Source organism: Cervus elaphus, chromosome 19 (genome assembly GCF_910594005.1).
Source record: "Cervus elaphus chromosome 19, mCerEla1.1, whole genome shotgun sequence".
NCBI classification, from domain to species: Eukaryota; Metazoa; Chordata; class Mammalia; order Artiodactyla; family Cervidae; genus Cervus; species Cervus elaphus.
This window is the reverse complement of record NC_057833.1, coordinates 22,926,732-22,944,463: the sequence shown is the minus strand read 5'-3', so window position 1 is coordinate 22,944,463 and position 17,732 is coordinate 22,926,732. Positions and strand designations below refer to the sequence as shown.

The 17,732-nt window shown below is 36.0% G+C and overlaps 1 protein-coding gene across 1 annotated transcript in view; it reads right to left on the bottom strand.

The window, feature by feature from the left end:
• Positions 1-17,378, bottom strand: part of SEC62 (SEC62 homolog, preprotein translocation factor) — a 32,382-nt gene extending 15,004 nt beyond the window's left edge. The window contains exons 1-5 of the mRNA XM_043874242.1: positions 17,066-17,378; positions 8,947-9,055; positions 7,845-7,950; positions 1,991-2,195; positions 1,651-1,743 (exon numbers count right to left, since the gene is read on the bottom strand). Coding sequence (XP_043730177.1) covers positions 1,651-1,743; positions 1,991-2,195; positions 7,845-7,950; positions 8,947-9,055; positions 17,066-17,101 — 549 coding nt within the window. The 5' untranslated portion in view covers positions 17,102-17,378. The remainder of the gene's footprint in view (positions 1-1,650; positions 1,744-1,990; positions 2,196-7,844; positions 7,951-8,946; positions 9,056-17,065) is intronic.
• Between the last annotated feature and the right edge of the window lie 354 nt (positions 17,379-17,732).

The window sequence follows — 17,732 nt, the reverse complement described above, 5'->3', positions numbered from 1 at the left end:
GATTAGCTCCAATAATACTGCAATAATACAATTTTTTATTTTTTGGTTTTCCCAGTGCATATGTAAGTTACATTTATGTTATACTATAGTCAATATTAAGTGTACAATAGCATCATGTCTTAGAAAGCAATGTACATACCCTAAGTAAAAAATACTTTATTGCTAAAAAATGCTAACCTTCATCAGAGCCTTCAGTGAGTCGTATTTTTTTTTGCTGGAAGAGGATTTGAAATATTGTGAGAAACACCAAAATGTGACCCATACAAAGTGAGCAAATGTTGTTACGAAGATGAAGTCGATAGACTCCATCGATAGACTGCAATGTAGGGCTGCTGTAAATCTTCAACTTGTGAAACAAACAAACACACACCAAAACAAAACCCCCTCCCAAAACACTTTATCTCTGAAGCACAACAAAATGAAGTATGTCTGGTTTGTATGCTTGCTAGACTAAAAGAAAAGTTTTCAAGAAGAGAATTTTATGTTTTCATCATGCTATTCCCAGCACCTGTAAAAATGACTTGGCATAGAGTTAACCTGATGTTTACCTGAAGGCATTTGAGCTTTCACATGAAGAAAGACCTGTGGTCTTCTATTACATTGGTTCTTAAACAGGGCTTCACATCAGAATCACCCAGGGAAATGTAATACAACACACACACACATACACACTCTAGATTCCATCCTAGAGATCCTCATGCAAGTATGTCTGGAATGAGCCTAGTGTACATGTTTTCTGAAAAGCCTTACCAGAATTTCAAGCTCACAGCTCTAAGAACCACTACTTTTAAAATTTATACTACCTTTGTATTAAGCATAGCAAGAAATTCACAACTCAATGGCTAGTATATAACTAAACGTTTTGTAATGGTTAAACGACTAAATTAAGTAGTCTTCATGGAAGACTACCACCACACAAAACATTCTATTAAATACATTAAAATGATTTTGAGTAAAGCATCAAGTAATGTTGAAAATTTTAGACCCTTATAGTAATGTGTCTGATTGTGAGAGGTAGAAACGAGTATGTGTTTCTCATTAACCATTCTGCTTCTTTTCCTTTTGATTGTAACAGAAGCCCTATATTTTACTGGGCAAAGGATCACCCAGTATAAAAATCATGTTTCTAAGACTTTACTGCAGGAAGGCATGAGCATGTGAGTAGTTCTGGCCAATGGAATCCATGCAGAAATGAAACTGCCAGTTTTCTGGATAGTATCCTTAAAAAAGAAGCATGTCTCTCACTTTCCTTCCCTCCTTTGGATGCATACATAAGGCTGGCAGTCATTTTGGACCATGAGATAATCCTTACTAATTGCCTCACACAGGCAGAAAACTTCAGATCCACCATGGAGCTGCTGTATCTGCTTACCATCAGGTTTCATTAATGAGAGAGAAGTAAGTATCCATCTTAAGTCACTGTTATTTCATGTTTTCTACCTATCATAGACAACTGAATATACTTCTGACTGATTTAATAAATTTTTTATAAATTTAAATTCAGAGAAATTCATTTTTAAAAAGGGTAGATTTTATATCTACACGGTTAAATTTATCTAAATTACTTCTTTTCTTAGTGAAGGCATCAAAGATAATTCTAAAAACTCCTATGGAAAATTGGATTTCTACTTATAAAGTAGATACTCTCACCTCATTTCCATCCAGAAAAACTTGATCATCATGGGGCTCAAGCTTGAATTTTTTCTTGGTTTCCTTCTTTTTGGGAGTTCCAGGAGTTTCCTCCTATTAAAAAACAAGTTGAATAGAAGAAAAAGTGTTTACAAACAAGCAAAAAGGAATATGACATTCATATACTCAAAAATTTTACTATATGAGACACAGAAATCAAAATTCTCAATCACGGTATTTATAAAAACCCTAATATGGTTTAAGTGGCTGCTGCGTAAGATTTTAAAGGTCTTGATATGCCAGTAGTGATAATGTGCATGTAATAAATTTTTTATTTTTACTTAATTCTAGTTGAAATCACCTTTTTGGATTCTTCCTTTTCACCATCTTTTTTTTTTTCTTTTTCCTTTTTTGTCTTTTCATCCTTTAGATTTTCTTTCTTGCTCTTTTTATCTTCTTCTTTTCCACTTTCAGCTTTTCCTTTCTCTTTTTCTTTTTTTATGTCTTTCTCATACTTCATTTTCATTACTTTTAGTGCCCGATGAAAAAACTGCTTCTTTAAAAGCCTTTAAAAAAAAAGGTATGACATTATATTCCCTATCCATTATGTAGATGTAGACAGAAAAGCAAAAATATCAAAACCTGAATAAAGTGAACAAAGAAAGACATACATTGGCAATTCACAAGAAAAATTACAACTTGGAAATTACAACATGGAAAAACAGTCTATTCGAAAACTTGTGCAGTCAACTTGATTATATGAAATCTAATTTTCAACTATATAATTTAATGAGATTCCTTAAGTTTTTCTTTAGGTTCATAAGGAGTAATCAAAATTCTGCCTTATTTAAAGTTAAGTCTCAAATTCAAGAGTGGACATAAGTGGAATATAAATATATGGGGAAAATAAATAAAACAGTTAAATGTTGATAGATTAAAAATGTGCCCATGATCTGTTGAGTCAAATTGTGTCTTCAGATGTCTTTCTTGATGTTATTTTCTTCTCTCCATGTACCTCACTATTCAGCCTACCACTATAATGAAATATCTTCAATTAAATAATGAATAACTAAATATGCTGAGATTTCTGAAAATAATTCTTCACAGTATCATGATAAAAACTGTACAAAATATTTGGTAAGACAGCACTATGTGTTTCTCTCAACAAATTCTGTTATCCTATCCACAGCATTTTTTTCTTCTAATACAATTCATGTTATATTTGTTATAAACTTAAGAGTGAGAGGCTTGCTTTGTTCTCTTTTGTTGTTGTTCTTTTGTTGTTGCTGTTGTTCATTTTCTTATCTGATGAGTTTAGAAGCTCAGCTGAGACCAAATTAAGTCAACCTTGGTTGACTCAATCTTTTCTAATCCTACTCAAGCAACTGGTTACACTTATTTTTATCATCTAAAAGAAAACCTTTTCAAATCTTATGTTCCAGTTTCAGAGTTCCTCATTTGTTCCTTCATTACTGTCTTGATAAAGGATAACTATCAGAACACAACCTAGAAGCTAGGTCTCACTGCCATCAGCTGGGCCTGTTAATGGTAACTATCCACCTTTCTACCTCTACTGGTGCCTGCTCCAACACATATCACTTGCTAACTAGACGCTTCCTTCCTGACCAAATATCACTTATTTCTGATCCTTATGTTGTGCCTACCTGTGTTTTGACCTGCTTGGCTGGGCTTCTTTCTGCTGCCCAATTAGCACCATCTCATGAACACTGCCAAAAAGCTCATTTCTAGGTCTCCTCATTTGGACTTTGTCTTATTAAGAGCTATATAGCATACAATTGTGCAACTGTCTGAAATGTCCCCAAAGAATCTAGCATTAATATCTACTACACATACATATGTGATTATCTGTTTACGTATACACATATATGTAAACAAGTAAAAATCTGAAATGAGACCCTTAATATTTAACTACTTATGAGTAGAAAGTGAGATTTAAGAGTAGTGGTGAGTATCTGAATGAGGGGGGAATCTTTAATTTTCATTCTACATCACTTTCTTACAAAAATTTATAATGAAAATATTCTAATTTCTTTATTTTTCACTTATATAATTTCCAGATTTTCTATCAGCATCATTCATTACAATTTAGTATGAAAATGAAAATATATCTTACTCACTGTATGTTAATTGAAGAGCAGCATTTCATACTACAGTTCATATTATAGCTCTCCATATATTAAGAGTACATGTGTATACATATAGATACTTGAATATATAGTCTCAAATGGTAATGTAATTATTCCTGAGGCAACATCATTAGTAATTTGGATTTTCTTCTGCATCATTTTCAGTTTTCTCAAATTTCTTTGCTTTCTCAAAGTTTTCTTTGCTTTAGTGAAAAAAATTTTCTTAATCAATAAATAAATAATTTAAAAAATAAACCATAGAACTTTAGCAGAAAAAACAATTCTTCCCTTGACAAGCAGTTACAGAAGAGGACAGAACCAGCAGGAACATCTGCTTCTGTTACTTCTCCTGCACAGCTGCTCCACCCCATGAAGAAAAGTAAGATTATTAACCAATCAAATTGGTAATGAGAAATTCACATTCAGGTAGATGGGTTCAAATATCACCTCTACCACTTAATTAGCTATACAGTATTGGGTAAGTTACTTAATTTTAGTATATTTCTAAAATGGGGTATCTATTTCATAGGGGTTTCTAGAACTAAATGAGAAGCATACAGATTTTTACCATGGTGCCTGGAATGCATGTTCTCAATGTTAGCCATCACTAGTGCTGTAGTGAAATCATTAATTTCATTTAATAGAGAAAACACATTTGGTTTATAAATCATTACATTATACCCTCATTCCATTCATTAATAAGTAGAATCATTGACTTAGTCCTTGATAGAGAATGTCTACTTCAAATCACCATATGCCTCAAAAAATGAGATGACACTTACTATTGTAATAAAATCAGTGCCTCAATTTATTTAGTTTTTAAACACACTGTATAGAATAAATCATCTACATAAACTGACATTTTCACAGACTACTCATACTTTCCTAACTCAGGATGTTCTATGCCCTCTGCCAGGATCAAATGTCCACTATCCTATTGTTTGCTGGGTAATCACCTATTTTATGTTTCAAAATTCTATTAAAACATTTTCTCTGTGAGGCTAGTCTTAAAGTTTTCTCCTTTCTTTCTTACAGAACACACTGTATTGTAATTAGTCACAAATCTTCTTTAACAGACTACAATATGTGCTTTGGAGGCAAGAACCAAGTCACAGTTATCTTTGTATTCCTGAGGCCTGGCCTATAATAGATACCTGATAAGTATTTGTAGAATAAATAAATGGATTAAAAGCAGCCTGCAAAATGTCACTAAATTGCTTATTACTTTTCTTCACCTCTTAATTTTTTCCCAGGTTTAACAAATGTTTATTAAATGCCAGACATGTGTTTAGGACTTTAACTTATCTAACAAGGGTGAGGTTTTATTAAATGCCCACATTGAGCTAACTGCTGTGGAGTTACAGTCAAGTATAAAACTGTCCTCCAACTGCCTTCAGATTTAGTAGGCAAGAAATTAAAAAAAAAAAAAAAAAAAAAAAACACATGTAACAAATCTATTTAAACAGTTAAGGACCAAACTGCATGATATTACCTTTATAAATTCTATAGAATATTAGATTAATGTAAGCTAGAGGACTTGGGGAATACTAAATGGTAGAGATGGAATTGTGGGGGACTTATCGGCAGGCAGGATAGAACCATGTGGGGAAAGTGGTAGTTATTACCAAAAAAAGACCAGAAAAGAGAATGAATGTGGTAATGAATGAGAGTGAAAAGGACATTAGTGGACTGGGGGGTTGGAGATGCAAGGTCACAGGAAGGTGAGGATGACACTAGATAAAAGATTTAAGAGTCTGTACTTGAAACAGGCCAAGAAGAGGCATGGAACATATTCGAAAAGACTGTTTTGTGTATCATACTACAGTTTCCTGTTTTCTTTTGTTTTTCCTCAACCTCCCTCAAGCACACTTCAGAGAATGAGATGGGACTAGTGCCTCTCTGTGGTTTTGCCTGTAGTCAGTCAGGAACCCATGAGGGCTGGTCATCATGAGGTCTCTATGGTTATCATTAGAAGTGGTTTCGAAAAATTTATGCTTCTCTATCTTAGTGCAAAAAGGACACAGAAAGCTTGATACGAATGGGAATAACATATACAATAAAATATGAGTGTACTGCTAGAACCATCTCTGTACTCAAGTTTTTTTTTGCTTTTCATATAACAAAGTATCAAGTCTCCCAAAAGGCCAAGAGAAATGTATTAATACTGGCTGCTTATCTCGGAAAGTTGGGCTCAGATTTTATATTAAATTTTAGCGTTATGTGCTGCCAAAGCGAGCACTAATATTCAAATAATACTGACAGGTTAATCCTTCATCTTAATTTTTGCTTCATTAAATGGATCATTATTTTGGAGGAGATAGTATAGTGCAGTGGTTAAGAGCATGGACTATACTACAAAGCTAGATGGCTGGATTTAGACTTTTGGCTTGCCACTTACTAGCTTTGTGACTTTGGTAAGTGATTTAACTTCTCTGTTTGTGCATTTACACCATCTTCTACTTTTTACACTATGTATAAAAAATAAGTCTGTTTTGAGGCGGTAGGGAAATTTGCACTTTGGAGTTCTAATACACAGATGGCTACAAAGGAAAATAGTGATTGCATGCTGTTAGCTAATTCCTACCCCAACAATGAAATTTTCATTGTTTCTGAAAGGTCCATTAATGACTCCAGTTTTTGGCAGCTAAGAATTTTTTTTTTTTTGGCTGTGCAGCACAGCTTGTGGGATCTCAGTTCCCCAATCAGGGATCAAACCCCAGGCCCATGGCAGTGAAAGTAGGAGTCTTGACCACTGAACCACCAGGGAATTCCTGGCAGGTAAGAATTTTTTTTTTTCGGCAGGTAAGAATTTTAAGAAACATTTAACAATTCTTCAACTTTACAGCTTTAGAAGACAGACTGAAATTTTTTTTCACAGTGTTTTTTAAGAGGGTTCTCATGTGGCTGCTGCTTCCCAGGTGGCTCAATGGTAAAGAACCTGCCTGCCAATGCAGGATACTCAGGTTTGAGCCCTTGATCAGGAAGATTCCCTGGAGAAGGAAATAGCAACTCACTTCACTATTCTTGCCTGGAAAATTCCACAACAGAAGGAACCTGACACGCTATCATCCTTGGGGTCACAAAGACACAACTCAGTGACTGAGGACTTAAAATGTGGCTGCCACTTTAAATGTCATTAATCAATATATTAGTAAATGCTATGTGTATCTCCCCACTAAATATATAAGATAATCTAAAATTTCAAATTCCAACCAATTATAAAATTCACTGTCACAGAAACAATCTGATTTACTAACATCTTAATAAATATGTTTAAGTAGTAAATAAACCAAGGGGAAAAAGTTGGGGAGGGGGACAAAACCAGCATACTTCTTTCCAAGAGAAAAGTGATTTTTTTTTGGGGGGGGGGCCCACATCATGTGGCATGAGGGATCTTAGATTCCTCACCAGGGACCGAACCTGTGACTCCTGCAGTGGAAACACAGAGTCCTAACCACTGGACTCCCAAAAAATGGATTTTTTTTACACCATTCACCATGAAAAGTTTTTTCCAAAGAAGAAGTACCTATAAAAAACATGGATATGTTACTAAACTGTCTATACTTCATCTTGGAATCAAGAAAAGATAGATGTCACAGCTGCCTTGATTTCACAAGGAATACAATAGCAATCACAAACAAAATAGAAGAGTGTACCTAGCTAATGGCTCAGTGGGTAGACACAAACAACAGGGACAACAGGTCAATTAGGAATCCCTGACAAAGTTTTGGAAAAGACTCCCCGCCTGTTTTCTCTAGAAAAAAAAGAACTTTTATGTTCCCGATAGGCACTGGTGTATGACTTTTTTATTGCTGATCCCTCAGTTCAGTCAGCCTGCAAATGTACAAATTTAACAGAACACAAATAAAAACTATAAAAATATGATGGTTTAACTCCAAATAAACACAGTTCCTGAGGTACTGAAGATATCCAAGTTACACATAAAAGTCATGCTTGAGCTATGCTGTAACAGAACTAAATGATGAAAACAGGGAAGGAGCTTTAAGACCATGGAGACCATTTTAAAATTACTATTCACATTATCCTTCACTAAGAAAGAAAGAGTACCTGTTGCAGTAGTCAACCACAGACTCCCTTGTTGTAAATAAAGCTTCCTCTCCTTTCTTGGCCTTTGCCCACTTTGAATCCAAGAGGCAATCCACTGCTTTTGAAGCTAAAGAAGAGATTAATTGTTTTAAATTTAGTATACAGCAGAACTTCAGTCTATCGAAATAATATTCTATAAGGCAAATTTCAACATTCTGGCATTCGAAAATAAAACCAAGTTCAACAGAAAATTTTAAGTCTGACACAATCATGACAAATAGCTCAATTTGTGAAACATACTGATAAGCAGCTTTTTAAAGTAATGCTGTGAAATAAATGATAAATCAAAAATATTAACTCAAGCAATAATAAATGAGAAATGTTCTTTAAAAAGTTCAAAATAAATGTAAATATCACTTTTATCAAACAATCAAAATATAGGACAAACCAAAAATCATCCTTTACCACAGTGAGAGAAATTCTGTCTCTAAGCTTTACCCACCAAGGAATAAGTTCTGTGAGCAATCTACTGTCACTAGAAAAAGCTAAATAGATGAGATCTGAAAAGAATAGCATGTCTATTTTTCAAACTTTTAATGACTAGCAAAATCACTAATAATAGCACTAAAGACAATATAAAGGAATTTCTTCTTGATAATGGCAATTCAATCTTAATTGATCAGACAGGCAAACTCAGCAACTAATGACTTATAAGTTATGGGGCAATATTACAGATGATATTAGCTTATAATGAAGTTGTTCAGATTATATGAAGAACAAAAGCAGCTCCCAACTTGGTTCCAACAGACTGGTTTCACACTGAATTCTATGCTGGAGTTTTTTTAAAAAGTTATCATTAAGTACATGTACTATCTGATTAAAAATTAATACTGAAAATAAATCTTATTCTATTATAAAAATATCTCAAATGTCATTAAAAAGTACTTTTACTATTGACATTTTTAATCATGAAAGGAAAGAATAGGATAAGCACGTGCCATATGCCCCTAACCTAGCTTCACCAATCATTCTTGCAAAGCACTTTTAAAACATCTGCCTATCCCCAAATTAGATATCTTTATAAAATATGTACACTAACGTAATTTAAAATATGAAATCCTACCAATAAAATAATCAACCCGGTGACCCATCATATTGGTGGACTTTGTTGGACAGTTGAATCGAAGAAACTTGGCTACAGCCTTCTCTTCTTTAGATGGTTCACCAACTTCCTGCAAAGTAACAATATTAAATTTAATGTAATCATTTACTTGAGACATTCATACACTGAAGAATAAATTAAAGATCTTTTCTGAAAATCTTTTAAAGTGTACTACAGGCCTTTCTTTCAAGCTTTTTCTAGATCAGACTTGGTAATCTATACAAAAGACAGAATGGAGATTCTAAAAATTACACATCTTTCAAATACAAGTTGACAGGGCCCAAAGTTGCTTGTCTCTTGGCCTCAGCTACAAGGCATTTATTTTGAGTTGTTTTTCCAGCATGGTAACCACTTTGTACCAGTTCATCTTTACCCTTGCCTGGTCTCTTTTTACAAGCTACAAGACAATAATTCAAAACATTAAGAGGTTGTCAATAGTGAGTGCCCAAATGTCAAAGTAAGTAGAAACAGGTGCCATAAATAAATGTTAAATAACAGCCAAAGTTACATACCCTAAACAAAAGACTAGAGATTGCAGGAGGAGTTCTCAAATTAACCAAAGATGGCTGTCCCAGTGTGGTCCCAGATACAAGATACTACTTGAGATGCTGAAGATTTGTATTCCTTTTCCCTTTAGGGTTACAAATTCTAGATACTGTCGGGGAACCCTTTCTCACCTTGCCTTTCTTCTTCCTTTCTGAACAGAGGTAAAGCAAAAATAAAAATGCAATAGACAAGTAAATTATAATCTCATTTAAAACTAACTGGGCTTCCCTGGTGGCTCAGCTGGTAAAGAATCCACCTGCAATGTAAAAGACCTAGGTTGGATCCCTGGGTTGGGAAGATCCCCTGGAGAAGAGAATGGCTAGCCACGCCAGTATTCTGACCTGGAGAATTCCACGGACTGTATAGTCCAGGGGGTGGCAAAGAGTCGGACATGGCTGAGTGACTTTCACTTTAAGAACTAATTAATGGAAGTGAACAAAGAGTTTTGAAAAGGCTGCTTTAATCCTTCCTTGTTTTCTAAAATTTTCCCATTCCTTCTTCCAAATTTTCCACCACTTCATTGTTTATCATTTCCCATCTTGGTTTTATTTCCTTACCTCCTGAACTACTTTTGAGTAGTTAAAAGCAGTGTACTTATTCTCCCCACTCATATACTGAAGAAAATGAGAGCAACTTACATTTGTATATATCTTATTTTTTACCTTTAGAAGTTGTCTTACTGCTGTAAGTTACTAATATCAAAATAAAAGCATTGTCTTCACATTTTTAAGCACAACACATACAGAACTCAAGCAATATTTCTAGCAACGTATAATTTAAATGTGAATGATTTCATGAAGGTCTATTTCTTGAAATGAATAAAGTGCCAAATAATAGTGAAGAATTAACTGCTAAGAATCTAGACTGCTGTGAACAAATAATGCTGAAGACATTTATCTTTTAGGCAAGACATTCTAATAATACAAAACAGGGAAAATAAACTATGTACATTATCTGTATTTAAGTCAGTTTTTCCAAAAATTTCAAATAAGTCTGAATTCAGTTATGTTTGTGGAAAATAAGGGACAACTAACAAAGTCTCAGCTTTAACTTTACCCTGAAGAGGAGTAATTTGTGAGATGAAGTGAAAATCTGTACCCTTGTTGTTGGGTCATCAGGCAGCTACTTCTCGGATTTCTTCCTTTGCATTTCCCAACTTCTCTGCTTCAAACAGCCAATTAACAGTGCACGATTTTTATACTCTCATACTATTTCATTTGTGGGTTACTATCTGTGACAACAATAATTAAAAGCCCACACACTGTAAATCAACTATACTCCAATATAAAATAAAAATTAAAAAAAAACCTAAAAACCCCAAACATTCAATCCAAATGAAGACTATAATAAACACCAAATATTTATAAGAATAAAAGACCTTTAGTTTTATATGTAAAAACAAGTATGACAGAAAAACAGAATCTTAAAAAACTGTAAATTCAAACTTTAACACTACTAAGTTCACTACCATCTACAGTGTTCATAATTATTTAATCTGGGGTCCAGTCCACTCCAGTATCCTGGCCTGGAAAATCCCATGGACTATACAGTCCATGGGGTTGCAAAGAGCCGTACAAGACTGAGCAACTTTCACTTTCACAAAATATAGTTCTCACAAGCTAAAAAGTATTCTGTATTTTGGTTTTTGAAATCACACTAAAATACATTAGTATATGTAAAATAATAGCATTTAATTATGCCTGAGTAACACACTGAATTTCTAGAAGCCTCATCTATTAGTAAACAATATCCTGTATGTTCATTTACAGCCAAAAAAGTCACACTATATAAATAGTTGGAAATAATAAGATAGTATAATTGGCTTTATAGAGACCAATTCTACTTTATAATCATAGCCATATATGTTTAATTTTTCCCTCAGTTAATACATATGTTGTCAATCTAAAGATTTATCCAGTTGACTGATAAGTTGTTACTGGGATATGCTTGATTAAAAATGATATGTGGGGGAGAAGTGATAAACGTAAATTGTTCAAACATATACTTACTGAGTTGTTTACCCTAAAATACCACTGGGTGCTACAGTTAATACCAAAAATTTCTTAAGGCACAATACCTAGATTATGTTACAACTATCCAAAACAACAACTGTTATTTTTCAAATGAGTGGCAGAAAAAATATTTTAGGAGCACAAAATGGGAGCTATGAAAGATCTCCTGGAAGAGGGACCTAGATTCTGAAAGATGAACAAATTTAGGATAAGCTGAATGAATAGTATAAAAAAACTGTGGCTGAAAATGAGCATAAAATTTGGTTTCATTAGAGACAAGTTAGAAAGCATTGTGAGGCTAAGTAGGTGTAAGTATAATAGGGCTAAATTACTATTTATTCAAAGCATTCTGAGAAATTTCAAATTTACCCTGTAAGTCACAGAAAGTTTTTGACTAGGAGGAGGACATAATGAGAAAAAAAATGACTGAGATACTGTTTTGGAGCCTACATGTAGAATGAACTGGAGAATAAATGCATAAGGCAGGGAAACAAGTTAGTATTCAAGTAAGATGTGATGTGATACTCTGGACTAAGAAGGATTTTGATATCTGAAACATTTCAAATGTAGAACAGATAGGAAGGACTCAAAGATAAAGGATGAATGAAATTACTTAGTAAAAAATGTCAAATTTCTAGTCTGATCAACTAAAAGGACAGTTTTTCAATAACAGAACTTCGGGATGAAGGTTATTCTGGGGAGGAAACAATCACATCAACCTTAAGCATGACAAGTCTACACTCATACTAACACTCAAACCATTAACTAAACACGGTATCAATCTACTGACTGCTGATACAGGCACCACATGTAAAATATGTTATAAGGATACAAAAGAAACTGAAAAGTTCACTCTATTATTATACAGTAGGGAATCTGCTTCTACATGAATCCACAACAGTTTAAAAACCTCATTTTAACAATTAACTTCAAGTTCACCAGGCTCTTTTCCACAACTGCAAAAACATACTCAAGCATTCTATCTTCCTTCCCTTCCCCTCCTTGGTAAAGGCACTACTAAGCATGAACAGGATTGGGGGCAGGAGGAGAACGGGACGACAGAGGATGAGATGGCTGGATAGCATCACCCACTCGATGGACATGAGTTTGAGTAAACTCCAGGAGTCAAGTGATGGACAGAGAGGCCTACTGTGCTGAGATTCACGGGGTCGCAAAGAGTCGGACACGACTGAGCGACTGAACTGAACTGAAGCATGAATAAACAGAAAAGGCCCAGAAAACATGGACTTGGATAATCTCTCTCAACTAGACACAGAGTTCCTTATTCATTGATACTTGCTTAAAGTATCAGTAACTTCCCTAAAACATCTGACTAGCATTCTTAACAAGATATTTGTACAACAGAACTGATATCTTCCTTGCTCCTCCAAGTTCAAATCCTTAAAAAACTTCTATTATCTTCTGTGAAATATGACATGTTCATTATACCACATATAACTTATACATATTGTAGGCTGCCTCTGAGAGTTCAGGATTTGTGCCATCTGCTGGGGCTTTGAAGCCAGAAAGATTGTTATTGAAGCATACCAAGATTACATGACTTGGGAAGCTAGTAATACAGAAGAGTCTGCCATGGAATCTTCATTCTCACTGCTCCCCTGCTGCAGGCTAAAACAGTCTTATCCTCTTCCAGTCTATATATACATTAGACTATAGTAACTCCCCTCTTTGTTCCCTTTGGATGTAAATAAATCTTCAGAATATTTTCCTAACTTTTCTAGAAATCTAATGAAAAAATTGAAGGCCGTTTGGGAACAGCATCACCCACTAAAAAAGAGAAACCAGTTTATTAACCCTCAAATGAAGAGAACTCTGTAGCTCAATGAATGAGCCCAAATATCTTAGAATGAGCAAGCAAAGAACCAATACATTTTGAGGATGGACTGCCAACCCAAACAGCAAGACGCCAGCGGTTGCAACTCACAGTCCAAAATTACAAAAATGGAAAGTTAGCGCAGAACTTTCTTTTTAAATTATTTAACAAATACTATTTTTATTTCAGAATATATCAACATTAAAAAATACTACAATGAAACTGGGGTTACCATTTCTAGCTATATATTATTTTAGCTGGTACTTAAGGTAAACTTTTTGAGAAAAAAAAATTAGATCAAGAGTCAGTAAGCCATGAGCTTCAATCTTACAGAATTTTTGACTTAGAATTTCTGCCCCCTCATTCTCCTACCCTCAAAATGATGAAAAATTTTTAAAATCGATTTATTCAACAGAAATAATCTTAGGTAAAAAATAAGTTTGTTGAATAAACTGAGCAAAAGAAATAGATTAGGGCACCAATTGTCAATTTGTATTTTTATACAAGCAGTGTTGTCTCAGATGGTAAAGAATTTGCCTGCTATGTGGGAGACGAGGGTTCCATCCCTGGATCAGCAAGATCCCTTGGAGAAGGGAATGGCTACCCACTCCAGTATTTTTGTCTGGAGAATCCCACGGACAGAGGAACCTGGTGGGCTACAGCCCATGGGGTCACATAGTCAGACACGACTGAGCGACGAACACTTTCACAAGCAGTGTAAAATATTTGTGAAAATGCAAATAGGTTTCAACTTAAAATCTGAAAGCCAGAGATCTTGAATAAATCATTTGCTTAAAGTCACATAGTAGCTTAAAGGATGAGGGATAACGGTAGTATAGTAGTATGAGGTTTCCAAAAAACCCAATTTGAAATTCCTTTTCAACTCAAATTTGATGGTACCAGGATTTTAAACTAACCTTTCTAGTAAACAGCACTTTGTTAACCTATAAGCACTTATTGTATGTTCTTGAACTTACATGGTTGCATATCTTAGAAAACTAACAATTATTTGTTTTCAAGTATTTTATTAATGTGAATTGAGAACACTCTCACTTGGGAATCTCAAACAAGAAAACTTCCCAATGTAATGTCAATGAACACATAGCTCACTTTTGGTTTTCAGTGGCCAGTAAAGTGAGTCCAAGAAGGAAATGTGACAAAACAGTCCTCTTGCTTCTAACTTTGATAGAATACTAGAAATCTAAAATTAGGCTATCCCAGAAAAAGTATACAAATTAACTACTTTTTAAAACCCTTAACTTACATGTAGCAATCCTTTCCCCCAACATACAAATTACATTCAAGGTCACTAATTCTATTATAGGTAAAAATCTTTTGTAAACATGAAACATCAAGTAACAAACAACAGGAAACAGAGTTGATATTACAGAACTTCTTGTCCAAAAGTCTTACAATAGGATTTTTTCTGTAACTTCAACTGTAAACACGGCCACTACATTTGATCTTTTTATCTAAAGTAACGTCAATATTACAGTTTCTGATTCCCTGGAGGGAAAAAAAAGGGAGCTTGATAAGCTACTGTATATTTTTATTAATTTGTTGAGACTGCATAGTAGTACTCCAAGTAGCACGCCCAAGAGCTCTACAACATTCCACACAGCATAGCTATATAGAAAAGTTAGAGGATTTGAGAAGTGTCCTTTATTTTCACTTAGCAGTATAACAACTTGGTTTTTAACAATCAGATCCTTACATACTTAGCTAATCCACAATTAAACAATAGTAACTAAAAATTTTTTATAGCACTCACAACTCAAAGGTTTATTTACTGAATAGGTAACTGTTAATCTTTCTTCAGCAGTGCCGAGCAAAAACCAAAAAAAAATTATCCTAAACCCTTCATCCTCCGGGAGGTGGAAAAAGGAGTTATGTGCCAAATACTATTTTCATAGCTTTTATAACCTTTAATAACAAGTCATCCACTCACCTATTTTTTTCCACCACAACCCAAAGAGGATCCCTTTTCAAGGTAAATATTCCTTCTTATGGATTTGGTAATAGAGGGAAAAAGCTAAGTAATTTGACCAAAGTTACACAGCTAATAATTACTGACACTGGGGTACCAACTGGCACAGTATGGCTCAAGTTTTAGCTCCCAGTCACTAACACTGCTATACCAGTTTTTAATCTATCTTTTTGCTTAATATGAGATCACAATTGAAATAGAGCAGCTATTCAAAGTAAATTAGGATCACCTTTGTGACCACAGTAAAGAACAGTTGAAATTAAAAAAAAAAAAAAGTTTACTTAGGGCCATAAAATGTACCATATGTGTAAATATAAGAAATTCAGTAAGTACTAATTTGACAACTTCAATACAAATTCTAATGAAAATATTATGTATCCAGGACTGACCAATAACATTAAATTTTGAAAGACTAGGAACAGTATAATTATAAACTTCTTTCACAATAATCTTAAGCTTTGGTTTTATGGCCTGTCTGAACTTGGGGCAGGGGGCAGGATTTGTCTCTTTCTGGTCCCGTTCTGTACTCTATTTGAAACTACTCTCTTATTTCTGCCCTATTACAAAATTCCAGATTTACTGATCACTGGCATCTTTTTTTCCCCTAGTACTTCAGACTTTTAAGGATAATTTTAACTTGCATATACCTAAATCACCCGTGGTGTAAGTTAAGTGATAAACTTTTTTTAAATGGGGAAATAAAACATCAGACGAAAAGTCATTCTAAGCAATGAAATAGTAAGGAACAGAAAGAAAATGAGTGTAACAATTTGTGATTAGCATATTAACAATTTACAACATGCCCAATTTATGATGACATATGAAGGTTTCTAGGCACATAAACTAACAAGGAGAGACACATCGTGAGTCGAAGATGTTCCACATATTTAATCCTCTGAGCAGAGAGCATGAACAACAGGGGAAAATTGTAGGGAAGAAATACACAGATGACAGGCCTGTGGAATGAGGGAGGGATGCTATGTAGGTTATGAGGATGACACCCTGCCATGTCAAAGGTTCCTGGGCGCGACCCGCTCGTTGCCGTACCCAGAGTTTTGTTTATTTACATTGTGTCGCTGAAAGAAAGCCACAAAGCTTCAGCTGGACGCTTACGTTAATAATAAAAAGGAGGAAGAAGGGTACAAGCAAAAGAACACCCGGATACGCAGTTCGCCGCCTGGGCCTCGGGGCAGCTGACCAAACCCCGCTCACTCCCACCTCCTACGGTCCTTCTCTCCGCGCACAAAGAACAGGCAGCTTTAGATCACTCCTCCGCCTTCTTCTACCCTAGTTACCGTGGCCTCAATTTCGGGACAGCTAAGGCGAAAAGATGGGGTGGAGAAGGGAGGGGAGGAGCTCGAGAGGGTCGATGTCTGCGCTTGGAGGGCGCTGACCTCCCAGCACAGGCCCAGGCCGGCGCCTCCATCGGAACCTTGAACTGACGGCCGCGCCTCCACGGCCGATTCCGAGCGCAGCGCCTTCTGCCTTCCGCCGCAGACCGAGCACCTCCGCCTGTCTCCGCCGTCTCCAACGCCGCCCTTCCTCAGGCCCCTCACAACGACGCAGCCCACAACCTGCGGCCTCGCGGTGGAACCCCACCCCACCTCGTCCTCGATTTCGCTCGCCCTTCCCGGGAGCTTTCCCAGCATCTTCCACTTCCGAGCGCCCAAAGCCCCCTACCCCAGGGTTCGGCTTTGCTACCTGAATCCGCTTCTTGTGTCGCCTGCGTTCCGCCATGTTGGCCGCTCCGCCCGGTTCCCTCTGACGTGGAGCGAGGCGGGGGCGGTGGAAACCTCGCGAGAGCGCGCCCCGGGACCCGTTATGTAACCTGGCGGCTGGCGCCGGGGAAGGAGGGAAGCTGGCAAGTGATCGGTATCTGCCACTCCGACCCTGGATATGCTTTTTCTCCCCTCTTTCGTCGGCTCCTTTTTTTTCGCGGGAACTGGAAATCGCTGGGACCAGAAGGAAGTTAATAAGTGGATCAAAGAGCTGGAGGACTGGAAAGAGTCCTCTTGATTAGACATCTGACTCACCTGGAAAGCTGTTAAAATACAGATTCCGGGGTCCACCCCCCTCGGAGTCAGTAGGTTTGGGGTGGAGCTTTCCCCCTAGGATTTACTGGGACCTGTGGAATTCTAGACAGTCTTTGACTGTGATACTTCCTTTCTTGCCAGTGAGCCCTGCCCTATCCATTCCCCGTTTGTAAATCCTACTAATCCCATTTTGAAGGTGGGAAAACTGAGACAGCGGAGGTGCAGCGATATGAACTGGTTTATCTAAGGCTCCACAGTTAGTAAATGGCACATCCTACATTGAAGACCAATTATCTTTCCCCATGCAAAGTGGAGAGTAGTTGGGCTCATCTGAC